At 46.6% G+C, this 27,661-nt stretch overlaps 1 protein-coding gene across 1 annotated transcript in view; it reads left to right on the forward strand.

The window, feature by feature from the left end:
• The first annotated feature begins 250 nt into the window (after window positions 1-250).
• Window positions 251-27,661, forward strand: part of STK32A (serine/threonine kinase 32A) — a 31,308-nt gene continuing 3,897 nt past the window's right edge. The window contains exons 1-8 of the mRNA XM_050905445.1: window positions 251-302; window positions 8,086-8,141; window positions 9,367-9,518; window positions 12,465-12,638; window positions 16,218-16,255; window positions 22,116-22,205; window positions 25,821-25,918; window positions 27,362-27,478. Of these exons, the coding sequence (XP_050761402.1) occupies window positions 251-302; window positions 8,086-8,141; window positions 9,367-9,518; window positions 12,465-12,638; window positions 16,218-16,255; window positions 22,116-22,205; window positions 25,821-25,918; window positions 27,362-27,478 (777 nt within the window). The remainder of the gene's footprint in view (window positions 303-8,085; window positions 8,142-9,366; window positions 9,519-12,464; window positions 12,639-16,217; window positions 16,256-22,115; window positions 22,206-25,820; window positions 25,919-27,361; window positions 27,479-27,661) is intronic.

Genomic DNA, 27,661 nt, shown 5'->3' on the forward strand with positions numbered 1-27,661 from the left:
TTTTTCCTGATACTCTGTTTTGTCTCCAGAGCAGTGAACCTCCAGTGAGACATTTGCAAGCTGCAAAATGCTTCTTAATCCTGAATGATGGTGAATTTTTGCCTCCTGCCTCCTCCAGGATGCACCAGCAGAACATTGCCCACGTCTGCTGGGAGTGACCCGTGGGTGACACCGTCCTGGAGGCACCGGGTTCGAGGGTGGTAACGTAACTGAGAGAAGTGGAGAGAGCTGAGCCGGGGCTGAACACACCATGGGAGCAAACGCCTCCAGCAAGTCACCACCCTCCGATGAAAACGAAGATGGTAAGAGCTTTTCCTAGTTGTTGTCTGGGACTGCAAAGTCCACCGGTGCAGAGACTGTGACCCTGAGAGTCGCTGCCACTTCCCGTGCTGGGGTTGCAAACACCCGGATGCCTTGGTTAAGCAAAGGTGCGTCAAGGTCGGCGGCAGCAGCGTGCCTTTGGTCTCTGCAGAGCTGTGGTCAGGTGGTCCTTTCGCCTCCCCTCTCTGCAGCTGGGCACTGGGAGAATAACTTGGCAGAGGTTTGGTTTTGAGATGTCTCTGGGACACTGCGAGGCACTTCGAAGGCAGGGAAGGACTGCTGCTGTTCTGGAGGCAGGGGAGGTTTGTTCTGGAGATCACAGCACAAGGAGGACTGGTATGAAGTGTGATGGGAAGATAGCTAGCGCGATGCATGTTCCCATCCCCACTTTGGTCTTGGTGAGAGGACCACCGAGAGAGACCCAGTCAGCAGCAGCAGAGGTGGAGGTTCCTGGTGCCTGCCCAACTGGGCAGCTCTGCCCATTGGCACTGGGAGACCAGCATGCGGGCTTGGTTGGCTGGAAAAGGAGAATACATTGCTGAGAGCAGTATTGCAGGCCAGTGTCACTATGCTGCCAAGGTTATAGAGACAGTCATTAAAAGATTGTTCCATAAATGTATGTCCTGTTGCATGAGTCAGCTTGCTAACTGCCATATGGGCTTTCACCTAGGTACAATAATAAAATGCATATGTAGTTAAATACAAATACATAGAAATAAAAGTAAAATATATGAGAACCTAGATAACTCATAAACTGCTGTTCCAAAGAGAACAACTCCAGTCAGGGAGGATGTAATCCTGATTACTGGGGACGTAAGGGGAAAAGGAGGGGACATTGGCCAAATTCTGGTCTTTCTCACTTAGCTCCTTGAGGAAAGAGGTCTCAAGGAGGAATGTGCTTTCATTCTGGAAATGCAGTGATTATATCCCAAGTAGCGCAGCGCCGTTAGTGCTCGTGGCACGAAAGCCTCCTGCCCTGGGCTGTGGCCATCCCGCTGTTCGGTCTCCCTGCGCAGCTGCCGATGCACGCGGCTGCTTGGGGAAGGGAAAAGTCATTCTGCGCAGCAGCGTGTTCCCCTCGCTGTCCCGAACCACCCTGCTGTGATCCGGCCCTTCCCTGTGCGCCTCGGTTTGTCATCCCGCAGAGAAGATTTCGCACTTTGGGGTCTGCGTTCACTGCTGTCGCCCTCCAGGCACAAAGGGAGCCGGTGAATCGCTCCGTCCTCGCACTCTGCGCTGCTGCGCCCGCAATGCCAGCTGCGTGTCTGTGGCTGTTTGGCTAAACTGGCTGTGGTTCCCAAATTATTAAGGCAACTGCTTGCGATTTTTCTTTGTTTTTCATATTTTTTTCCAGTTACTTTAGTGCAAAAGAAATCCCTGCTGTGAGGTTTTCCTGGAGATTTTATTCCTGATGGATCTAAATGCTCAGTATTGGCATCTCTCATAAATAACTACTTGTGCTAGCTCAGGATGACTAGTACTTTTCACATTCCTGATCACCTTCCTTGGGGTGATATGTGAGACTCACTGTAACAAATTAAATTTCCCTTGGGGTGGCTGGTCTCTCTGCTGAGTCTTTCTCTGGGTTCGACATGCTTCGTGCGGTAGCAGCTCCTGTGACTGAGAAATAAGTAACACCCCAAGCAATGCAGTGACCTGTGCAGGGTGACTGTCCTTGGGGCAGTAAATCTTCTCGCACAGGTGATTTCTTATGAGAGCCAGTTCTGTGCTTGGAAGGGGCTTGGTTTCAGCAAACAAAACCTGACAGCACGTGAAGCCCCCATTAGCTCTGTGGCAAAGGCCACTGGGCTTCCCCAGTGTGAAATGCCATACCCCGTGCTCAGTGCGTTTGTGTGTCGTGCTGGCAAGTCAAGGGAAAGGCCCAGTCCTGACCATCTTGAGGGGTTCAGTGTTGATCTGTTGAGTTTCAGTAGGCTCAGGGGTCACCCTTGCACCCAGATGCAGTGTCCGGACCGGTGCAGTTGTGCTTTCGTGGCCCTGCCCAAATTTAAAAAGTGGTAGCACATTTTTTCTCTAATTAGTCATATTTTAATATACTGGGGGGAGAGAAACCCAGCTGAAATGGGGATGTCCCCTATTAACTTTTCCATTATCTTGGCAAATTTGTGACCAGAGACTGTATCACCTTAGATGTCACAATCTTGTCCTTATTCTGATTTCAATTAAAATTGAAATGAATTAAGAGCTGCTGGGTACAGCAGGAAGCAGCACAACAGCTCTTCTGCTCCGTGACACCGGCAGGTCACTTCACTGGGCTGCGGCCGGTGGAGAGCCATCCCACCTCTTTGGCTGTGCCATAGAGCGACTTTTCCTCTGGGACCTGCGTAAATATAAACAGCGATAGCGTGAGCGGTGTAAGTGCTCCGGTGCCAGGAAGGCACCTGATTCTTCACAGCCCGAATTTCACCTCTGGCAGTTCAGTGCTGCTGCTGCATCCCCTGGTCGGGCAGTTGCCTGCCAGATGCTGCTCACTGGGCGCGTTGCTGGCACCCACTGCCGGGGGAGGCGGGAGCAGGAAACATCCCGGTCTATCGAGCATTTTGCCGTTGCACCCAAGAATTGGGTCTGCTTCTCAGAGAACCATGCTGTAACGTTCAGTGATTTCATTTCTCTCGTTACCTCTCAATTTGCTTAAAAATAAAAAAGAAGTCTTGAAGAATACTCAGGCAGTTGCAACAAGGTGAAACCTTTTGCAAAACAGAGTTGTTAAAGAGCTGACTCGAGGGTGAAAACATCTGGATTTATATTGTGCCATAGTTTTCTGACTAGCTGTGGGCAAATTACCTCACCTTCCTGTGCCTCTGTTCTTCAGCAGTGGGCTCCCTTCTCCTCCCACAGCTCGGCCGTTCGCTCCATGGAGCGTGGACCACCTTCTGCCCCGCAGAGACAGGCGGCACGCAGTAGGGCTCACGCCTCGCTCGGGCTCCCGTCGTCCTTTGATATGCATACATAGTCATAACGCCTCTTGCATATTTTTCCAAATTGCTGTTGCTATAATTTGATTATTTTCTGTGGGACCATGATTTTTTTAAAATTTTTTTTTAAGATGGACTTCTCAAAGGGGCTTTGTTTGCCTTCAGCTGAAGTGGGATGACAGTATTATTTTTCTCTCAGCATTTCCTCTGAGTAGGCACAGTGGTGGATAATAAGCTAGTGAGATGAAAAGAAAATGTAATAACCAGACAGAAGGTTCAGTGCTGCAAGGTGATCTCAACTCCCGATGTAGTCAGGATGACACCATGTTAAAAGCCGGATTTTGTTTGTGCTGCTTCTGGGCAAAAGGGTGTGGAAAGCATCCCGGCGGATGGCAGCCAGATATTCTTCCCAGCTGGTCACATTTGTTGGAAGATAAAGCAGAAATAGTACGTGAGGACAACGGCTGGGTGAGATGGACATACATCATTCTGTGGTCCTTGGCCAGTCTCCTCTCTAGCCCACCATCAGCTGTTCTGTCTTTACGTTGCCCCCGGACTGAGAATAGCATTAGACGTATCTTTGTTCCTCTGCCTGGAACTGCGCTGAGTTCAGCTCCCCGATACGGAGGGACTTGCATTATCATTCCTGATCCTGTGGTAGCACTTGTTTTCCTGCGGCTGCAGAGCAGAGAAGGAAGGGAGGGAGGGAATACAATGAAAATGGGGGAAATTACAGTGACAAAAGGAAGACAAGTCATAACAGACTGTGGAGTGTAGTGGTAGCTGTACTGGGGTGGGCAACAGGGATGGGAGGGCCTGAGCCCCCCAAAACATTGATGTCCACTTGGCAGATGGAGTCTCGGGGCTTTGGCAGGGTTGACTTGTCTCTGATAAGGATATTTTTCCTGGCTGGTTAGGTTCTGTATTTTTTTATCTAAATATTGTTCCTTGAACCTGGGTTTAGAAATACAACCCCTGCTTTCAAAATGGTATTTCATGCTTATGCTTCAGTTGCTTCTTTATAGCAATTGTATTATCTTCCTTGGCATCTCTTAAACATAATTTGTCTGAGTTGGCATATCACATGAATTTTCTCTCTGAAGGGCAAATGCTTTGGCTTTTTCATTGTTTTAGATGCCATCAGGCAGTGAAATGAGGCTTGTCAAATCTGTAGATGTGGATTCAGGATGAAGAGCATGTGTTTGGTTCCTGATTTAGACACCACAAATTTCAGTACTCTTTCTTTGGAAGTGAGACTCTGGATTGGCTCACTGTAAAAATTGGGGATGGTAGGAAAGCTAAAACAGAGAGAGGCTAAAATGTGATCGTACCTAGTTTGAGAGTCTTAAATAAAAAGTATTCAATTTAGCTTTCTTATGACCAGCTCAGTTATAGACCCGTGTTTAGAATGTTAATGAAAACATTCATATTAAAAGACAAGGAGGCAGAGGGTGTTAACATGTTCATGAAAGCATTCCTATTAAAAGACAATAGAGATAGAGGGTGTTAACATGCAAAATCTGGCTGCTGCCTTAACTCCTCTGGATTTGCAGCTGTTCCAGATGTTAATGTCTGGCTGGACCTCTGCGTTTCGTGGTCTGCCCCGCTCTTGCAGAGCCCCGTGTGGGGTCCCAGCGCCTCGCACCTGAGACGCCCCTCTCCCCGCAGTCGTGGGCTGTGTTGTACGGCACGTAGCTCCTGCAGCTGACCTCTCTCCATAGCGGGCACAGAGGGTTTCTTTCCCCTCTCATTTTTCCCTGCAGGTGATAAGCATCTTCACTCTCCGTTTTTATTCTGCAGGTATCCACTACCCTTCTCTCAGAGGGTCTAACTGGTAAACAGATCTAGTTAAACTCAGTCATTATCAACTTGTATTTAGCTCTGATATTTGCAGCTGTTGTTCCAGGTTTGAAAAAGGGCTTCTGTGCCTAAAAGCTGGTCTCTTTTCCAAGCGCTATAGCTGGAAACCATAAACTTTGCTTTCGTTAGATTGTGGCATCCTACATGAAAACATAATGGCAATGAAAAGGACAAATTTTTTAATTTAGTGTGCCTGTTTTAAAAAATTATTCTGAGAATGGGTGTTACACTCTTGGCCAGGTACGCAGTGGCTGTTTTCAGCCTGTTTTTTGGAGGAAGTTTGGGCAGGCTCAGTGGATCGTATGGCTGAGGCAGTTTGGTGACCCTCGTGCATCATGTTTATGTTGAATGAAACCCAGTCTGCCTGGTTAATTTCTTTGGAAAATACATGCATTATGTTTAAAAAAAAAAAAAAAATCCACTAGCAAAATATGAGTACACTTCCCTATGGTTGTGTGGTAGCAAGGATCTAATAAGTGTCTGTCCTGTTATCCTGGTGTTAGCTTAGAGGCAGGACGTGTCCCAAGGAAAATGGGTGTATTTCTGACTGGTATTGTGTGCAAGTCTGTAATGAGGAGGATTCGTCTGTTGCTGTGGCAGAGTGATTAACAACAGCTTCCTTGCTGGCAATCTCATCTGATAAAAAGCTTTGGGGACAAACGCCTCTTGGTTTCTGTGCCGTTCAGTTCAGTTAATGAAGAAAGCAGCAGATGACAATTATGTTGCGAGCTGCACTTTTCAAGACAACCTGTGGTGTCAGAAAGCACAGAGCTTGGTAGCCTGCAGCAGAAGTTGCTAATATGCCAGTGTTTCTGTGAAAAAAGACTTCAAACTGACTGTGCCTGTTCACTCCCCAGATGACCGGACGCTTGGTGCGTGGGTCCAGTACTGGCTTTAGCGCCTGGCACAGCCAGAGCCCGAGTACCTCCGAGCTCTCTGTTACAGAAAGAGTTGTCTGGGAAGACTGGAGCGGGCTGCAGCCCAGTCCTCCAGTTCTGCTGGAGCTGGAGTGGTGGGCCATGGCAGAGCGAGGGGGCCGGGGGGGTCGGCACGCTCAGAGCTGTCAGCTCAGGGATGGTGCGAACGTAACTGCAGTATTTCAGGTCAGCCTGAGAGGGCAACACCAGTGGCACCCGATGGAGCTACCAGGCAGAGTTTTCATGTAAGACATCCACTTAGAGCCTGCGCCTCGGAAAGACCCCATCGGCAGCCTGCGGCGAGCACCAGGTCAGCTTTGGTAGCACAGCCCAGCCTGGGGTTTCGCAGCCTGGAGCTGCAGAGTGCGGCTGGAAAGGCACCTGTGGGTGCCTGAGGCCGCTGTCAGCAGACAAGCGCAGGCATAGCCGTGTTTCTTTGTACAGCAAGTGCTTTCATTCTCATTTCGCTTGAAGCTGAAAGGGAAAGAGGCCTTGAGGTTTTCCTCTTGTTTAGCAAAGTGCTGGAGGTGGTGTGAAATCTTGTCTGGTGGCAGAACACCCCGCTGTTTGTGCTAATATAGGATAATGATGGTAGTAGCCCCAAGGCAGACCTCCTGGGAGGTTGGGGGGTACAAAGGACGGGTGTTTCTGAGAGCCGAACCTTCCCGCGAGACCTGGACACCGGCACGGAGAGCAGCACGGCCGGTTGCCTTCTGAGATGGTCATTAAACTAGCTGGTGGCGGTCGGCCTCAGCAGGGAATGGAGGGTGCTGCAGGGCGTGCAAGGCAGAGGTGGACTCGGTGTTCGCAGGTTCCCGTGGTCCCTGCGCGCGGGACAGCCCTCCCTCGCAGCCCCGCGCTGGCTGCCGGCAGCCCTGGCTCCAGCCGCAGGGTCCGGCCCCTTCTGCCAGCAGGGAAACAAGAGGGGCCCGAGGCCAATGAACGCTGTGATTTCAAGCCCATCACATTGGTGGTATCCCTCAGTTCCAGGGGTCACAGTAATTAAAGCTGCTGAGTTATTATAAATCTATATCAGAGGCCTTTCTCCGATGCCTTGAATGAGCATCTCAGCGCGGTTTGGTTCGGCCAGCAGTGGCCGGTTAAGGAGCGGATCCCTGAGCGTGACCTTCCCTCAGCTGGCGGCTGCTGGGCACAGCGCTGCTGCACCAGCCTCTTGGAGAAGCGTTAGCAGGATTCAGAGCATTCAACTCGGTAATCGTTGCTATGGTGCCTTATCCAGCAATCAGCAGCAGGGTTTGAACCCAGTACAGTTAATCTGTGTTTGCTGTACGGTAATTTGATTTGCTGTTTCTCTGGATCTGTTTATTGCCTGAGATGAAGCACAGGCAGCTTCATCCTGGCTGATCAGAAACACTTGATATGTAGTGTCCTTCAGATTAGCACTTACAAAACATTCTCCCTTGCTGTGCAGATGTCCGCCTCCCAGCTCCATCTCCAGCTGGCGGCCAGAAGGTGAAGTGAAATGCATGTTCACCTTCCTCCCTCCCTGTTTCAAGGCACGGTCTGCAAAGCTGCTGCTCTTCTGTTTCCCTTCTGAGCAGAAACAGCCGTTCTGGATGCTGAGTGGTGGTGAAGCTTGCATCCAGGGTTGCTGTGTTTATCTTGCACAGTCATCGAATGGTTGTCTAGAATACCACAAGGATACGAAGATCCAGCTGCCCATTTACGTCTTCACATGGTATAAATGTTTGATGGACTAAACTTGTTTTCATTTGGTTTCAGCAGGAACAAGATGAGGCTTTCATGTTTTCACTCTGCCCTGCCTGTTAAACATTCACTTGACGGTTCCTTGCCTGATCTGCCATTGACAAAGGCTGACCGAGGGAACTTGCCTTTGGAGCTGAGCTGCAAAGAAAAAAAGCCTGTTAAACACCAAGTTTTAAACAGCACCTAAATCTCCAAAAGCAGCAGAAAGTTGCTAGGGTATCCCTCGTTTTTCTCAGCTCTTATGGAGAAAAAGTAGAAATAATGTAATATCTTCAAGCATGTGCTCAACCATTTAATATTTGAATGTTTGCTCTTTCTTGCAGTCACCTTCGACCATTTTGAAATTTTGCGAGCTATTGGGAAGGGCAGCTTCGGAAAAGTAAGTATTTTGTGAACTAATTACCATTTGGACAGCTGGAAATGTGACTGGTTGAGAAATGGGCAAATTAGAGGCTCACATGAGAGTGAAGAAATAAACCCCTGCATTGTGAATGAGCTTTGACCTGAGTTTCAACTCCTGGTAATCAAGAAGGAATCAGAGCTTGATTCCTCATCCATTCCGTAGCCACAAATTATATTACAGGAGATTAAAATGAGAAACTGATAAATCAAATGAGCTGAATTTCATTATGTTTCTGGATAAGCATTTTCTAAGATTTCCCAGCAAATCAACACTGAACATCATGATGCATCTTTATTAAAGAACTACAATCAACATGAAAGGCCTGGCAATTTTTTTAAGAGGCTATTTCTCTGTGAAACACAGTGTTTGTTATTAAGCATCACGTTACGGTCATACTTTTTATTTTTATGCTGTTATGGTTTCCCCACTTGTATATGCTGTCAGAATTCTAGAAGGTCATTTGCCCCTTCACGTAAAGGCACGCTCATGCCAGAAATGGGGTGTGCCTTAGGTGCAGAGTGTGACAAAAATCTCTAGACAAAGAGATTTATGTGGTGACGAAACAAAAAAGGTTGACTGAAACTTTGCAAATTCATCCCAAGTTCATAAACTGTTGTGGAAACAAATCTGAAAAACCAGTCTGTTTTTGTTTTGCGCTCTTACAAACTCCGAGCCTTTCATTGAAGCAATGTTTCTTTCTAGATTTGATTAAATATAACTATAAGAAAGGTTAAAATTCAAACCCCAATACCCCTCAAACAAAGCCCAAGGTTCATTGTGAGCTGAATGGAACTTATCAAGAAGGGGGAGATCAGGTGCTGCTCCCCAGTTTCTAACCTGTAGTTCTGTGGTGGAAAGGACTCTTCCAAACAGTAACTGATGTGGGAGGGACAGACATGACCAAGATTAGTTAGTGCTATTAAATAAAATGTTGACTCGTGTGCGATTCCTTATCATCTCCTGTCTTTGTGGTGATAAATTCCTTCCCCTCACCTTCCCCCCAGCAAAATTTCTTCTTTGACTGAAAACTGGGGGAGAGATTTACTGGCGATGTCCTGTGTTGCAACGTCAGTGCATGGAGCTGTGACTTGGCAGTGTGGACTTTGCTAAAGCCACTGGAGAACGCTCGTGTGACTGTGTTTTACCTGCCTAAATTTGCTGACAAATCATCTCTGATTTATCCCTTGATTTGCTCACTTAGGTCTGCGTTGTGCAAAAGAATGACACCAAGAAGATGTATGCCATGAAATACATGAATAAACAAAAGTGCGTGGAGCGTAATGAAGTGAAAAATGTTTTCAAGGAGCTGCAGATTATGCAGGGCCTGGAACACCCCTTCTTAGTTAACTTATGGTAAGATATTGCTCCTTTGCTTACTGGCGAAGTCAGCGTTGTCAGTTAGAGACGTCTTTAAGACCAGGCTGGCCCACTTTGCTGCTGCCAGCCAGTTTCGGGAGCAGCTGGTGTGTTGCCATCCGCAGCACGACGGGCATCGTGCTGCCCGCCGAGCCAGGCACGTGTGTCTCGCTGGCGGCGGGTGGGCTGCCCGAGGCGCTGTCTGCAGGGCGAGTGGCAGTGGTTGCCTGTGATTGCTCTGGAGAACGCGCGCGCGTGCACCGTGGACCGGTCCCATGGTTCTTTGTTGGAGGTGGGGCTCCTCATCTGTTCCACTGACCGGGGCTCCGGTTGCAGGGGAATCTTGTTTAATTAAAGAAGAAGTTATATCTCCCTTGTCCCCCCAGACAAGCACAAGAGAGTTTATTCATGTGTTCCATTGTGGTTTCTTCCTAGGCAGGTATTGCTCGTTACCATAACCCAGTTTTATTTAATAGTGCTCTTTTGCAACAGACAGCAGCTCCCAGGACCGCACAATAACAGCATGGGATCGATAGCCAAGCAGTGCTCTGCTCGCAGGGTTTCCCTTGGCAGTGCTTTCTTCTCATCACCTCCCGATTCTGATTTTGTGGTGTATTTTGTACTTTAAATAGCCTGCCTTAATACCTTATTGATATTTGACTGAATTGATGCTAATCAGCAAAGATAAGAGCAATTTATCATTGAATTTACTGACAGAAAAATAATACCATTCAAATTTTATTGCAGAAACCCATATATCTATTGGGGAAATGTGTACATAAAAGAGTCTCTTTCCTTTAAGAGTACCTGATAAATGCAACCTACGCTATAACCTCTGGTTATAGTCCTTTTTCAACCATTAGCAATGGGATTGACGAGCTGAGTGATAAAAGACGCACTAATTCTTCCCCCTTCGTTTGATTCAGCATGTTTTCCTGCAGTGGGGCAGTAGAACGGAATTTTCAATAAGACTATTACTGTTAGAGTCTGCCAGGTTAATTTTATTAGGACACCAGTAACATTTTAAGTGGTGTAGTCTCATACACCGCATGATGCAGAGGCCAACAGCCGGTAGTAGGATTCCTCTGGGGTGGTGGGTAATTACATTTATTGGATATTGGATTTATTTTTAGAATGAGGTAGAACTTATCAATGCTAAACACAAAAAATGAGGCTAAAACACATTGAAGATCACAAATCTTTGAATAACTTTGTGTTCCTTTTTGAAATCTCCTGTAACTTGAGTGCTGTTAGGTGGACTCTCATGATTTTGATGGTATTGCCATTCAGTGTCGTTCTAACTAGGGTATGAATGAGAACCATGCATCTAGACCTCCCAGAGCTTTGGACATACCTCCAAACTTTGCTTTCCTACTTGAACAAGCAGTTCCAGGCAAAACTCACTCAGCAGCTGAAAACTAAACAGCATATGTGTATGCATAGACCTGTACAGAGCAAATCATCCGAGTTTCCCTACTTCTGTTCTTATCACGTCATCCCTGGCCTCGGGTTTAGCCTTTAGCTTTCCTGCACTCTGAATGATACACAGACTACAAGCTTTGTGTGGAATAACATTCTGGTTCGTGCTGCTGCTCATCACATCAGGAAGCTGGTGTGTTGGTAAGAAAAAATCCATGAGGAAAAAAGCTCATAGCTGACTGTTAGACTGTCTCAAAGGGACACTTGGGAAACAGTTGCATCAAATGAGGTCACTTAAGGAGGAACAGCAGATAGCAGCTGCATCCCCTGTTGTGTTGAGCAAATGGTTTTATTAACAGGCTGCTGCCAGGAGAACCAGAGCCCGGTTACGAGTGCCTCCGGTGTGCAGTGTACTGGCTGTGAGTCTGGGCAGGGCTGTGCATGCTGGTTTAGGGCTCCTCTCTACGTTGCTCTTACGGTCAGTTCCCTTGGGTGCTCAGAGAAGACGAAATGTCCATCTTGAAGAGCTGAGTGTGAACCCCAAGGGCAACAGACAGCATTTATCCAGAGCTCCAAGCTGGATTTCCACTGCTGTATTGAGTTACCGATTGCTCGGCCAGCTGGGACTTCGCAGCAAGTGAAGGGATCCTCCAAAATGCCTTGGAGGGATCTCATGTACGCGAGTGTTGGCTGGGGCAGCGTAGGCTTTACGGACGATTTTCAGAGTGCCAGTGCAGACGTGACACGGGCGATTTCTGGAGCTGCACCACTCCATAGTCGAAGTGGCAGGGGTTTTAGTGGCTGCCTGTGGCCAGCCTCTCCTGAGGGCAGGCAGTGGGTGGCAGCGGTGCCATCTCCCTCCTCACGCGTCCTAAGTGGAAGCATTTCCGTAGCTCTTAGCCGCTGGCACCAGCTGTTAACTGGTGAGCAAACGAAGCTGGTGCATGCTGCCCGGCGATTCAGGAAGCAAGCAATAAACACGCGTTAGTATGAGGTCCTCCCCGAAATAAAAATGCGTGGTCCACACCTCCTGGGCCCTTTCTGGTCTGTGCTGTCAGTCACTGCCATTCGTATCCCATGATAAACATGCCTGAGAGCTGTGCCCGCCTGCCAGACTCCTGTCCACCTCCCTTCACAACCCTTAGCGGGAGGAAATTAGCAGCAAGCTGCATTAGAGTAATGGGTTTGGGGAGATTTGGATGTGGCTTTGTTTTTGAAGTGGCTGATAGTAACAAGTTCGACATAAAAACATTGGGTTCCTGTTCTTCTAGTGGGCCTGCTGGTAGCTGTTCATATAAGCTGCTCTGACTCTTATGGATCTGAAGCTAAATTATTGTCATGTCAGGTATGACAATAAGAGTTTAGTCGCAGCGGGAAACAGAGCATGGAAAGATCATGAAATTATTATTTCCCAAGGGGAAAAGTTCCAAGAAATGATGAGTATTCCCAGAGGTACCATAAGTCCCTTTATAACCTGTCTTTTTTCCATATTATCATCCTTGAACCATGCTTATGCCATTTTAGGTACTCGTTCCAGGATGAAGAAGATATGTTTATGGTTGTAGACCTGCTGCTTGGAGGGGACCTGCGTTACCATCTCCAACAAAATGTGCGGTTCCAAGAAGGCACTGTGAAACTCTTCATCTGTGAGCTGGTGCTGGCCCTTGACTATCTCCAGAGCAGGCACATCATCCACAGGTCAGCTGGGGACCTCGTAGGTGGACTGATGCTCGTAGACCGCAGTAGGGGCAGACTGGTTCCTCTTTGACGTGAAAGGGCAAATAGAAGCTTAAGAGCTAAACAAAATATTCTCCCACATACGTTTGCTTTTATGTAAAACACTAGGCTTCACAGAGAAAAGCATTTTATATACAACAGAGAGCGTCTTATTTCTCCCTCTGGGATAGCTATGATATAGCATATTTGATTTGTTTGCTGATCCTGCAAAAAGATGTCTCTAAGAGGTTTAATTAGCTGTAGCTCATTAATATCCATCCTGCTCCAGGGAGGGTAGGCGTCAGCATTCAGAATTCCCCTGCTGTCACACTCGAAGGTGTCTCCCTTTTGCTCCCCTCCCTGTACTGCGCTGAAAGACAAGGAATGGGGCCAAACACAGCTTTTTTCTGTATGAGGTTAAATCCCTTTCTAGAAGTGGTGAGAGTTTCTTTTTGACCACCAAGATTTTTCATGGCCTGTGAAAAAATATTTGAGCTCTTCCCACACATTTGAAGACCTGCAAAATAACAGAGGAGGTAGAGCTTTTCCTTGGTTGGAGAGGCAGGGTTTGGCTCTGGACAGACAGACGTGCCGCTGTTTCCTACTGGTGTACTGGGCAATGCAAACCTTGGGGGTCCAAGGGTTTTCACTTAGTAGCTGCTAACAGGGGCTATGAACAGGGAGGGACTAGCAGAGGGTTAATAAAGGCGAGGAGAAGATTATCTCATTTATAAATATCACTCCAGAAGGGCATTCTTGTGAGGTGTAAAAATAAAGCATGGTACAAAATTTAAAATTGAAATGATCCTGGTTGTTAGTAGGGGAAGGAACACGCTGTTGAAGGGCTGATGAAGATTAACGCTTGTTCATGTCCGTAGCGTTTGGCTGCCATTTCTAAGATGTGAAAGCAGAAAGGCTGACGCTTGGCGTGCCCGTAGCATGCCTTCCGCAGCTGTGGAGAGCCCCCGAGCACCAGAGAGGTTTTGCTCTGCTGCGGTTGGAGCCAGACCTCCTTGGGGATAGCTCCCACTTTCTCAGGAGTCTCATCTTTCATGCTGCTTGTTTTGTTTTCTACCTGCATAGTTTTCTACTCTGATGCACCTGATCTTGGCAGGCAGGCCATCCCGGCTGCCCCGTTCAGGCTCCAGCGGGCACTGCTGTGGTCTGGGACACGAAGCCGGTGTGCGGTGACGGGGGCATTGCGCTGGCTCTCTCCGCCCGGCACCTGCTCACCGGCACCAAATAATGGATGAGCATGAATTAAACATCGTGAAACGCAGACTCGGCTGCCTCTGTCCTGGGGTAAATCCTCACGCTGTTGGCTTGGCCTGAACAAACTGAGTGGGGCACAGGCGTAAGGGAAGCACAGGGAAGAAATCCTTCTCTATTAGTAACGTATTACAATTAGTAGTAGTGTTTATAGGACTAAGGGGCTAGAGGTTCTTCACGATTCGATGCTGTAAGAACGAGTCTGCATGAGAAGGAGAGTGTCCCTCGTAATGATGAAAGACGTGATAGCTACGGGAGCACGGGGTGCCCGGGGGCCTGCGGTCCCCGTTCTGAGCCGTGTCCCTGCAGTCGCGTGGCCGTCGGCATCGCGTGGCCATCAGCATCGCCGAGGGGTGGGCTGGCGTCCCGCCACGGCTGCAGCGTAAGGGCAGGTACGAGGAGGACAGCCGAAGGGCAAAACTCCTGGGATTTCCCAGAGGGTTGTTTGTAAATATAGGTGAGAGAAGCTGAAGTTTAGGCTGGAATGTGTATTTCAAGCAGCTATATGTGTTTAAGGTGAATAGAGTACAACATGACATGTATGGCAGTCTGTAAAATTTGCAAGTTATTTAATTAACACTGGAATGCAAGTTGTTTAATTAACACTGTAACCCAGTGGGACAGCATTAGATTGATAAAGTGACTCAGCTGAGTCAATTACACTGCAACATCTGTAACTGGGAACATCAGGAGACAGGCAAGCGATTGCTTCTTTCGTCTGAACAAAGCTGTGCAGAGACAGCAAACAGACCGATGGCTGGAATTATTTCCCACCTACATGTAGAAGAGTGGGAAATAACTGTTAATTTTTTCAGGCTAGGAAATAGTATAACCAGTTTATAAAAAAATAAATATACAAACAATCAATAAACAAAATTATCCCTGTTCATTGTTTGCATCTTGGGAATGATCTCACTGTGCTGGTGTAATTCCATAGGCTGCACACCAGACCGAGTGAGATCAGAAAAGGCCCCAGTGGAAATAAAAAAATAAAAAATTAAAAAAAGGTTGAAAACTGGATGAGAAATGAAAACCTGTCTTTATGGTTCATTTCAAAACTTTGAAAATATTTTTGTATCAAGGGATTCAAAGAATACATTTTTTTTCAAACTCTTTTTGCTGAAACATTTCTTAAAGTTTTTGCTTAAATTAGTGTTTTCTCAAAAATACCCAGTGTGACATCACCATTTTTCGCTATCAAATACAGTGCTTCTGACCACCTGGACTGTTTGGCTCTAACCTGTGGCACAGTTTTGCTGCGCTTACGGGGAAAACCAGCCGCTTACCTGAAGCCGCCCCGTAGTCTTTTGATAAAGACGCCTGTCCCTGTGCTTACCTGTGGGATGGGGGATGGCACAAGGAAGGCAGCTGGTATTTAGAACCCACTGGAAGTAGTTTGGGTGAGAAGATGCCAGAAAACTGTAGGCTATTACATGATAATTAGATATATTGTCTTGTCTTGATTCCAGGTGGCTAGGTGAATTCAAACTTTATCTTAGTGACTGCATTTTTAAAGATAAAATCCTAAACCTGCTCATTTCTTCACTTTGAACCCCTGGGCCTGGTGGGAAGCATCAGGACAGTACAGGGTTATTGCACGTGTGCCTGCCTTGTGTATGTGGCAGTCTCCTTATGGGGCATTAAATTGCCCGGTGCCTGGCTCAGGCTGATAGCGGGTGAATGGGGACTGGTGTAATGAGCTCATTAAAACCAGGTAATGTCTTGTAAAGTCACTCAGGTGGATACAGTGGCTGTATCAGGTGTACGTTTTCTCCCTTCAACGGAAAGCATTTCCCTACAGCATTGCTATAGGTATTATTATTTTATTTTGTTTTGTTTTGTTTTTATTCAGGAACAAAACCTCTGGGGAACCCATTTGTTTCTCGAACAAAGATGTTAAAATCGTTTTATTTTTACTGAGTACATGGGGACCAGCTCTCAATATAGTATTGAAACAGATTAAGAAGTAAAAGGAGGAAGAAGGTAAAAAGAAGCTCTAACGTTGTAGGTGGACTACCTGAGTGCTGCTAGTCCAAACCACAGCACCCTTCACAGCCATAGCCCTGTACCACCATTTCTGCTTTTGTTGTTTGATTAGTCATTCTCTTATGTCTAAATCAAACCCTGCAGGAACATCAGAGCTGAAGAGCCCCAGCAAAGACACCTTCTAGGGCATGATGCCTCTGGAAGTGTGTCCCTCCAGAGCTGGGCTTTCCTAAAGTGTCTGCAGCCATGTTTCAGGTCGCTGTTCTAGGCTAATGGCTGTCTCCCCTTCTCTGCCTTTTTTCTTAGAGACATCAAGCCTGACAACATTTTACTGGATGAGCATGGTAAGTGCCAGTTGCTTTGCAGTTGTGCACGTGCATAAAAGCAGAGTCAGAAACAGGACATCCAAGTTAAAGTTTAGGTGCTTGCTGTTTTCCTCATTTTGTGTTGCTTTCTCTCCCTCAGTTCAGTTAGGAACAGGACCATCCTTTCGTGCTTTGGTTGCTGTCTTTTGCTTTTTGAGGGGCAGAGTCTTGTACCTTCAGGGTGCTGGGCACCCTGTGATGCTGCCGTATTTCTGGGGATGCCTTAGTGTTTAACCAACACCTCCTCTGACTGACTGACCTAATGGTGTCCCTAGAAGGCATCGGGAGGGACGATACATTTTGTGCTGCTTGTGGTCAGTTGCCTAGCAGACCTTATTTTAAGACCTTCTTGGCTCTTGCTTAAAACTTACTCAAAATTTAACCATTTGAATGGAAATGCTCATGTAATTGCAGGCTGTGTGTAATGTATGCTCACAAACAGAATGAATTATGGTTGAATAGATAATCTTCATTCAGGTATTTTCTTTTTCCTTGAGCATTTGACATTGGGAGGGAGCTCCGAAGAGGATTTGGGGCTGGGTATATTATAGATGTTGCTATCATTTTTTCTTTAGTCTTTTTCTCAGGCGAAACTCTAACTATATTCTTGCATTACTCTCGAGACACTTTTTTTTTTTTTTGTCTTGGCAAAGCTCTCACCATGAAGAGTTGTCTGATATTTATTGGCTTTTAAGTCATTAGAAAAACACTTTGTCATTTCATATTTTTTTGAAAATCCATGTAACTGGCTTGTTGTGAGAAATCTTCATTAGCAACTACAGCAAGGCACTCGAAGAGAAAAAGTCAGTGCAGGGACAAGGCGTATCTGAATTCATTATCACTTCAGAGGCTGTAATAGAGATGCTGAAGCTCCTGAGGAATCACCGTGGCTCTTGTGTGTGACTAGGGTTGCCTGGCAGCACCCGAGCCCAGACTCTACCCGTTTTGCATATGACCTCTAATTTCAAAGTGCTAGCTAATTATTTATTTAGGAGCTGTCAGCAAAGCTGCTTCTGCCTCCAAGTGCAGTAGCCTCTCTCCTGCCTCACGCGGTACTTCTCCTGCTGTTGCCCCGTGCACAGACCGATGCAGAGACCTGTCCTCCCTCCTCCATCCCACCAGTGTCCGCCGATGCACCGTGGACCAGCTCGGCCAGCCAGGGCCGGGCTCCCGGCACTGCCGTGGCTCCAGGACTGCCCTCCCAGCCAGCGTTGTGTGGTGCTGGTGCGGGGCTGCGTTCGGTCAGTCCTCACCAGCGGACACTCTGGGGTGACCTGTCACCATCTTCCAAGAACCTCTGCGCCCCGTAGGACTGGGGTGACACAGCCACCCGAGAGGGAGCTGGGAGCACTAGAGCCATGGAAATGTAGGTCAGCATTCCCCAAAGAGGGAAAAAACAGGGGAAAAAGCTCTGCTTGTCTCTGCAGTTGCATTCAGCTCAGCAGGACGTAACCTGCAAACTTCTATAATGACACTGCAATTTAGGTTGATTTTTGAGCCTATTCTCTGCTCACTGTGATGTTTTAACTGTCTGTTGCAGAGGTTTCAGAGTTATTTTCTGTGGGTGTACCCTTGACTTCAGTGTCCTTCTGACTGTGACTTGTAGTATTTCTTTTCTTCATCCATGGCAGCAAAGGTGTGTCCTCTCATGCATAGAGAAAGCTTTGTGCACACAGTTCAATTTTTTCTTGTCCCCAGAGCAACTGTTATTGTAGCATGTTTATCTATATTTAGCCTAGTAGATTGTGCTTGGTTTTCAGTATCTCTTTCCCCATGTGAACGGAGCTGCAGCTCCCCATTCTCTCTTCTCTCCCTTCACCAGGCTTTCACAACTGTGATCACAAAATACATGCTATTTGCTAACATCAATATTTCATAATGTTCTTGATTAAGACCAGTCCCCTGAGAGTATGAAGCACCTGAAGACCTTCGGCAATCACACTTCAGTCCTTCATTTTTTAGACTCTTCTTGCCCCCTAACCCTGCCTGTTGGCCCATCTTCCTTCCCAGCTGTGAAGTACCTTTCCAGCTGTGACTCCTTCACCCTGTCAGATTTACATATCGAAAGGCACCCATGTCTGTTACAAACAGCAGCACCCTTTTTGCTGGTGTTAGTCACTGACGAGGCTGCAGGAGCCCTTGTGCACGTCATCTGATCTTTGTGTAGGAAGCTGGTTCAAGTTTTTGATAGTACAAATTCCTCTCATGATGCCGCACGTTGAAATGTGTTGTCCTGCTGCTGACTGTCATGAACTTGACACACACCTCGTGTGTTTGCCTCTGTCACCCTGGTCAGTAACATTCTGTATTACCGTATCAATTTCAGCTAAGAAATTCAAGTGAGCCATAAATAAAGTGGAATATCAGGCAAATGTCTTTCTGTGCAATAAATAAAGCAGTTGTTCAATATCAGAGATTGGGATCAGGTCCCACAATGAAAAATTCCTCAGCAGATGACCACCTTCAACAGTCATTCCAAACACAAAGTGATTTCCTCCTTTAATGATAAGTCTATTGATTTGGCTCAAGGACAGCACAGCTCACCTGGGAATAAAAGAATATAACAGATGGCAGTTTCCAGGAATTGTGACTAATTCATCAGGAGTTTTTGGCCAGGTCATTTGTCTAATAAAATTGAAGAAAAGCTCAGTTTTATCTCAAGTAAAACTGAGAGGTTTTTTGCAAGAGCCCTGTAATGGCTTTGCTCAGTATTATTTCTTGTACCACTGCCGAAAGGTTCTCGAGGGCAGTGCTAAAATGGGTTCATGCCAATGCAGGCACTGCACGCATAGCCCATTTGCTCTCTCATCTCAGATAAGAAAGTTACAGCACGGTCTGTCCAAAAGCCTCCATACTCCACAGCTCCTAATGTCTCTAATTTCATATTCTTTAAAACGTTATCTTAGTTGAATCTGCAGAAGCCTTATATTTTTTGCACAAAAGGTGCTCTAGAAGGGTGAAGGAATTATGTAGTAACAGAGGTGCTGAATAAAATAAGAAAATTCTTTGCCTTAATGCAGAACCAAAGGCTTGATCTGAAAGTGCCAATTTCAGGCAGACAGGATGAGCTTTAGGAAGGACGAGGTGTGGAGCACAGTTCTGGCTGTGCTGTTTCGAAATTGGCTGCAGTTAGAGATGCTGAGCAATCAGGAAAACATGAGCCTTAAAGTTTGACCCTAAAGCCCAGCAGCAACGCCCAGCGCATCCCTCTTGGTTACCAGTAGCTGCCATCCCTGGTTGCCCAGTCCACCCCATCCTGTAATGCTGCCGTCGCTGTTCAGCCTCGTCGTACCATCCGGAGCCTTCTTCCTCAGCCTCATTGGCTTGATTTGGTGATTTCCCAGGTGGGCTAGTTTATAAAACTTGTTATTTATTTGAAGTGAATCATTTAAAAGATGCATCCAGAGAAAGGCACGTTTGTGCTTGGAATATCAAATTCTTGATAAGTCTTTATGATTCATATTTATGAAAACAGCTCCCCACAAAATGGAATGAGAGCTAGAAATGAAAGAAAAAACAATGCAAGGACGTAGGGGACATATCCAGACAAGACAGTTGTATGTCATCTTTTTCTCTCAAGTGCTCCCCAGCGATTTGACGCCCGTTCTTTAGTGGGCAGGCTGAAGAAGAGAGGGCCCGGCTGATTTTGTAAAGCAGTGTAAGCAGCAAGGAGGGACATGTGCTCTTGACAGATCAGTCGGGTACCGTGTGAGAGGCGAGCTCTGACACCTCGCTCACGCTCTCCCAGCAGTGCCCATGGCTCGCCAGAGGGGCCTCAAGTTTTCCTTTCTTCCTCCAAACTCAAGCCTGACAAGCACCGCAGATTCGATAAGGAAATCTGTGTCTCGGTGGGACTCGCAGCCCAGAGAGCCCATAGGTGCGGAGACAGGGCCCACCTGAATGGGGCTGCGAGCAGGTCGCTGTCCTGCTGAGCTGTACCTGCCCTTTCCCCGCCTGAGGCTGTCTGATGGCGGGCTATGAAATTGCCGAAAAGCTGGGTGATAGCTTCATGGGGAGGGGCTGAAGGATTTATTCATCCTCGCCAGATGCTGACATGGCGGTGGGAGTTAAGTGGTTGCGGCGCGATCCCAGGGCCTTCTGGATAAGCGTCGTGTCTGCCCGGTCTGTGTGCCTAGCAGTAGTGTCGGGAGGTGTATGGACCAGGGCTCGGTTCAAGGCAGGAGCCAGTGCCTAACAAAGAGGTGGTCCTTGTCCCTGGAAAGAGGTGGTCCTTGTCGCTGGAAAGTTACAGCCCGAACACTGAATGTGCCCGGGTTTGCATAAAGCATGGCGGGCCGCGTGCTTCCACCAGTTCTGATCCGCTCCTGGCCTGTCTCCTGTACACCCACGTCCAGCCGTCCTGCCGAGCTGCAGGACACGCAGTTTGGGTGCGCGTGCTCCAGGGTGCATTCTGCACACTGGCCACCCCTGATACGGGGTGCGGGCAGGAGGCTCCTATGCTTTACACACTTCACGTGTCGTTGAAGAGACACAGGCAGGAACATGGATGTGATACAGTATTTTTAGGTGAAATCACAAATTCTACTTTTATTCCCCAGATTTTCCCAGCTAGATCGGATATTGGCAGCAGGCAAACTTGTATCAATGTTCTCATGTAACAGATATATAGGCACAATTGTAAAAATTTACTTAAATGTTTCATAGCATTCAGACAAGACAACAGGAGTTCATTGCCAAAGCATCAACTTTTAGACATATAAAGGTGATCTTATTCTACTTTAACTCATGAACTAAAGCAGCAGTGAATTTCTAGCTGTTGAAGCTAATGACTGAGGAAAGTATTGTCATAGCATCTCCATCAGTAGAAAGCCACTTCAATTCGATGTCTGTGCTTAGAGTAAACAACAGCAATTGAGTCACCCTGTTATTGCAGAGGAGGGTGATGAGTCTGCAAAACACAACATACAAAACACCTGATGCTTTTCATAATGAGCCCACTTCTGTCAGGGATGAGCAAGTTCAGTGCCTTAGGAGAAGATGCACAAGGTCAGGAAGAAGAAAAGACTGCCAGCATTTAATCAGAAGAATTAAGCTGAACTAACCCACAAGTTTCAAAGAAATTCCCTTCAGTGAAGCCAGCCTTGTATCGATCACCTGTACTGCTGTACATGATTGGCCTGCTCACTGATAGGAGTTTAGTGAATAAGGAATAATAAAGTGCTTGCAAAAAAAAAGTGCAAGTAAAAGAGCAGGCAAGAGCTAGGTGGAAGCATTTCCTTTCTCATCCCTGCAAATCACATCCACCTCTTATTTCCTTTTCAGTCTGCAGGCAGCAGTTGTGCATGTTGTAGCAGTGATAGCAGAAGCCATTCCTACCCCCAAGAGGGTTTTCATGATGTTTGAATTTCTTGCACAAGGGTCTTTTGCTTGCTGCCAGAGGTATTTTGTTCCATTCTGGAGACATCCTCTACAGAGGAAAATGGAGAGTGCTTAGTACCTGGGAACCCCAAAGGGCAAGCAGCTAGAAAGCCAAAAATACCAAGGATTTTTTTTTTTCCCCAAAAAAACATAGTGGAATTTTTTCTGTGGCAAAAGTTCAGTTCTCTTCAGGAAGACTCAAAGCAATCATCATTAAATGACTTCTCAGAGAACTCCATTTTTTTGCTCCCCAAAGGGTAAATAAGGGGATAGCTGATGTAACAAGATACATCTGTAAGCAGCCTGCAAGCTGAAATATTTTCTCTCAGTTCTCCCACCAGAATATGTTTTTCCTGGAAACTCCTTTCCATAGAGTATTTTACTTTAAGTTTCCGATTCAAAGCTGTTTCTCGTGTGAAATTAAAGCAAATCAAGTTACACATTAACCTCTGTCTTTCAGGACACGTGCACATCACTGATTTCAATATTGCCACGATGCTGACTAAAGAAATACAAGTCACCACCATTGCTGGCACAAAGCCATATATGGGTAAGAACCAGTGACAATTATGTATTCTTGAATTACCATTTTATGGGCTTGATTTGACAGATGTGGTGGGATACAGATGTAGTCCTTTTTGATGAGAGTTTGAACTCTGTTCTTCCAGGTATATAACAAAATGCATGCATTTGTTTGAAATGAGGAACAACCTCGAGAGGTGCTGCGGGGGAGCGTGGCGGGAGCCCCTCCCCAGTAACACCCTGATGCAGCTGGAAAATGTGCGTCCGTCTACTGATTTCACACAACAGACCAAAGCAAGCGTACTGCAAACGCAGATTTTAGTGCCGTTATGCCATACTGTACAGCATGGTTTTGATTATAAAATAAGATAGTTGCGCTCGTGAGATCTCAGAGCATTTCACAAGCAGCAGTCAAGCCATGTAGCAATGATGAAATACTCTTGCTACCCTTGAGAAGGAAAATGAAGCACAAAGGCTTGTATTTGGTCCCTCAGTACATTAGCACAAGTCTTTTACGCTGCTGCATCACTAGCAATAATTTGAATTTTTATATAAGCTGGCTGCTTTAAAAACTAGCATTACTCTGTGTTTAGTCCAAGTGAGTGGACTTGAGACTTGCTGTTTTCCTGGGCTGCAGCATCCGCTTGGCACGGCAGGGAAGAGCCCATATTCGTGTCAGGCTGCTGCAGTCGAGAGCATTGCTGTGCTGATGCCAGATCGACATCAGAAAGGGGCGAGTGAGGCTTTAGCTCTGATCTCTACTGCTGAGGACAGCATCTTGTCTTCGAACAGCAGGACGGGAGGGCAATCATAACTGGGGGCTGCAGAGCACAGCGGTGATGGATGTGCATTGCCCATAGGAAAGAGAGGCACAGCTGGTGCAGAAGTGGCCGCCACAATTGGAAGATAAATGCTGAGCTTATTTTTCAGTCTTTCTGAAAACTCCTGCTATTGTACCTGTATTGCCGGTAGCAGGAGATGCGGCTATTTCTGCCAACAAATGGAAATCAGCCACGTGCAGCCCTGGGAACGGAGGTGTACAGAAGGGAAAGCCACAGCCAGGCTCTGGAGGGCTGTTGAGTCGGCTCCCCAGTGCTCAGCACATCTGCACGCTGACCTGCCGGCAGTGTCCAGGGCACAGTGTTGGTGCTGCGGCAGTGTGGTACCAGCCTCCAGGTGCCCACGGAGCTGAGTAGCTGGGCTGCTTGCTACGGTTGCATACCATCCCCTTCCTCTTCTTCAGTTCACACAAAATGCAGTTTTTAGGAAGCTTTTTATCTCCAGGCAATGGTGTGGGACTAGTCCCAGGCAAGAAAATTTGTCAGGCAGCTGTAGGAGGGCATGGGGGGTGTTCCCCTGGGGCAAAGTGACTCTGGAGCGGGTGGATCACTCCACAACAGCCTTGGGTCAGCTGGAGGAACAGTTTTCATGAGCAAATCAACACACACGTATGGAAGGAAGACACACAGTGATTGCTCCCTATGCAGACCTCGTTTCCCTAGTACTCAAAAAAATTTGCTTCTTTTTCTTTTCCGCTTTATAAGGAGAGTACAGAAAACTTACTTATGTTCACTTATTGTCCAAATCAGTGAGGTGGCTGACTTTTCAGACAATAAGACACCCACCTGACACTTATCACACAAGCACAGTTAATAAACATAAGGCAAAATAACACTGACATACCTGGGAGGGGTTGGGGCCAGAGCATGCAGGTGATGAACCAGAGAGAAACATCCTGAGCTAATGCTAAAAGAACTCCTGTGCAAACATGACACAGAAAAGTCTTTGTAACCATAAATTCAACTTTCCTAACTGAAGCAAAACCACTCAGAAGCATTTCTATACAGCTAACACAACCCCTCCCACACAAAATCCATACTTTCATATACAGTAACACTGTCTCTCAGACCTAACTGATGCAGCCTCCTTACAACTGTTGCATAGCCAAATCCCTCAGGGCCTGGGAATCTCCTTTTTATCAAGATGACCAAGTTAACCTTTCACCTTTGCATCACCGGTGAAATCCTTTTAAAAAGGAAGACATGCACAAAAAGAAAGCATTGCTCCCTGTCTTGTTTTTTTAGAGCGATTCTTGCCTCCCAGCTTGCACAAAAATCCTACAGTATTTTTTTTCCTTACTCTTAAAAGGGAAATTTATTGGCTAAGAAAGAGCATTTCAGTCTGTGCCTCCACCCACTTCCTATTAGCCTGGTAACCTCCTCCTAAAAAGCTGTGGCTCTCAGGCTTCGTTCAGTTAAAATTTGCTTTTCCCTGCCAAGGGTGCAGTTGGCACTATGTCTACATTTACGCTGCATATTAATGTTTCTAAAGAGCTGCTTTCATTCACTGTGTGAGGCTGTATTGAGGCTCTGCCAGACTGAAGTACTTTAAATATGAACAAAGAGATATGAGTGGGACGGGAACAGCTTTCCAACATGAAGATCTACTGAGAACTAGTTGAGGGCAGAGAGGCTTTCTGGGGGAGGTGAGGAGACACTCAGGCCAATTTTATGCCTGGATTCAGTGAATTAGGGTTAGTCCTTATTCTGGAGCACATTTACTGTGGGATACCGGGCAAGTCCTGTGTCAGCAAAAGGAGTTCATTCTTTTCGGGCTTTGAGGGCAGAGCAGCACCAAGAGATCCGTGTGGAGGGGACCGTGGGGCTCTCGGGTGCCCCAGGAGCAGGAGCACAGCAGCGCTGGAAGGGCTCTACGCCAGGACGGTTGGAGTTTTAGTGCTTTGTACAATGTAGGAAATTAATTGGGTCTGGTGAATCTCTTAGTGATTACAGGAGTTATAGAAAGCATTCTGTAATCCAAATGAATTGGATTGTGTTTATCGAACATTAAACATTGCAGTTACAAAGGTGCTAGCACACCTGTTTCTCAAGGCCGTCCCATCATTTACACACATTAATCAATTAAGTTTTATAACAGTCCATTGAAGTAGAAATTATTGACAGTCCCATTTCACCGGTGGGGAGAGTAAGGCACAGAGGAGCTGAAACACTTGTTTGGGTTTTAACACAGTGGAAAATGTTTCATACTGTGCTAATTGCACATGTAGTTAGTCAGCAGGGTCAAGGCTTCAAGGTGTCTCTGTTCCCAGGGCAGGCGAATATCTGGGCTAAGCTGGCGTGCTGGGAACTGGGTCAGGTCTGGCTCACACCGAGACGGTGCTCGCGTCGTCGGCAGGTCCTGCTGTGCAGCTGCAGGGAGCAGCAGCAGCGGGCTGCACAGCGCTTGTCAGGGCGGGAGATCGGGGTGGTTTGCACACACGCGTGTTTGCTCTTCTCGCCACGCTGAGGCTCCTCGGTGTGGGACGTTTCTGCACTGCAAGGCTGAGACAGCAGTTGAGGAACCTGACAGAGACCAAAAAATGAACTGCTGCAAGGAAACCCATCCGTTCTGATTCGTGTCCACCTCAGCGGTGTTTCGGTAAAGGACCAAGCTACCAGCCGTATGCCATTGTTTTGAAGAAAAAGGCAGAAATTATCAAAGGCGTGGTAATGGGCAATATGCTAATTTGTGTCCTAGGCAGAATAGCAGGGGTGCTCTCTGTGGCATAGATCAAGCATTCTATGTTGCTCATTTCCACTCGAGATGGCAGCAAGGCAAACTTTCCTTTTTCTGTATTTTGCAGCACCTGAAATGTTTAACTCTGCAAAACCCACCGGCTATTCCTTCGCTGTGGACTGGTGGTCATTGGGAATCACTGCCTACGAGCTGCTCAGGACCCGGGTACTGTGCGCGCGGCTCCTGTCCCCGTCCGTCCATCTCTTCCCTTAAACACTCTGTTGGAAAGGTTAATGCTTTATAACAGAGATTAAAGGGCTGAGCCAAGTTCAAGGCCTCAAGGCTTATTACAGCATAGGAAGCAGAAACCACACCTTCACCAGGGTTCTTGTGATCACAGCTAAGAGCTCAGAGAAACTGTCGCAATACAGAATAGCGCGTCGCGACAGTTCCCCCCTGCGCCCGAGGGCCTCTGGGTTGGTGTAAGCGGGGCAAGGCAAAGGAGTGACAACTCCTGAAGTTTGGGCTGCAATATAATTTACTTTGAGCTCCCATCCAGCACGGAAAAAAAGAAAACTTGAAAAAGATCTCGTTGCTGTTGTAATAAGATTGAGCAGTTTGAGCAAAAGCAAACTGCAATGTGTAAATTATTAATAAAGCACAATCCCTGCCTGTCACGTCAGTGTTCCGCTTCTAACTCAGTTAAGGTTGGGGGCCTTGTAGACAGATGATTAGATTAGTGTTTTGGAAGTGTTGTGTAAAAAAAGTGGGACAAAATTATTTAAATTACATTCTTCTAAGCAAAAGGTTGTTTAAAATCTTGTGAGGCTAGGAAACTTCTTTCAATATGAGTATGCAAAACACGTTTTTAAGAAACTCTATCACCAATCTTTGCAGAATGCCTAAAAAAATGTTTTGATGAGTATATTTTAAAGAACAGATTTTCAAATGAATTTGCGTATCTCAAATTGTGAGCGATCAAGTTGGTACACATTAAGGACATGGTTGTCTGACCTGTTGGGTAACTGAAGCCATGTGCCCCCTGTAAACAGATTAATATAATATTTGAGTTTTCCATTAAATGAATGGCAGGACTGTTCATCACGTCGACTTTTGACTTGATGGCACTGTTTCCAAAGATGGGAGCAGAAATGCTGTTAGGTGTTCAAACCTGATGGCACAGCCCTGGTAAGATGAGGTCCATCTAGTGTCCATACACATTAAGCACAATGCACCTGATTTGATCTCACAATTTATAGCTACTATTTTTTAAATGTACTTTTAACACCCTCACACCTCCGAAATACTGTAAAAATCTGGGAATCAAAAATCTTTCAAAATGGAAACACTCTACCATCATAAATTCTCTAAGTAAGGCAGTAGTATTGTTGTAGTTGGGAGTTAAATGTGGAGGTGACTTTACCTGTCTAACTTTTGGGTTTTGCCTCCTATCTGTCATGCTGTTTAAATATCTAGTTATTATCGTTGTTCTTGCTGACATTATTTTATTTCGACTGAGCTACGATCAGACAGGGAGAGACTTTCAACGGGAGGCCTGGGGAACGTACAAAGAGACTTTGTTTGAAGCTTCTTTGCTCTAAAAAGGTTTCCCAAGGAGTCTGAAAAAATAGATAAATCAAAATGCTTTCCTTGTGGCATTTTTCACAGAGGCCGTATCATATTCGCTCCAACACTTCCACAAATGAAATCGCTCACGTGTTCAGGACGGCTACAGTGATGTACCCTGCCGCTTGGTCCACAGACATGGTGTCGCTAATCAAAAAGGTGAGGGCAGCCGCGGCAGCGGATGGCTTAGGGGCTGGGATGTGTTGTATCTGGGCGCCTGCTGAAAGCAGCCGAGTCCTTCCATCCTGCTTTGTAGCCTTTGCAGTAAATTGTGGGGAGTCATTGCAAATTGTGTCCAGGCCCAGTGTTAATGACCTTCAGATGGTACTACCATATGATAAA

This window comes from Gymnogyps californianus, chromosome 14 (genome assembly GCF_018139145.2).
Source record: "Gymnogyps californianus isolate 813 chromosome 14, ASM1813914v2, whole genome shotgun sequence".
NCBI lineage: Eukaryota > Metazoa > Chordata > Aves > Accipitriformes > Cathartidae > Gymnogyps > Gymnogyps californianus.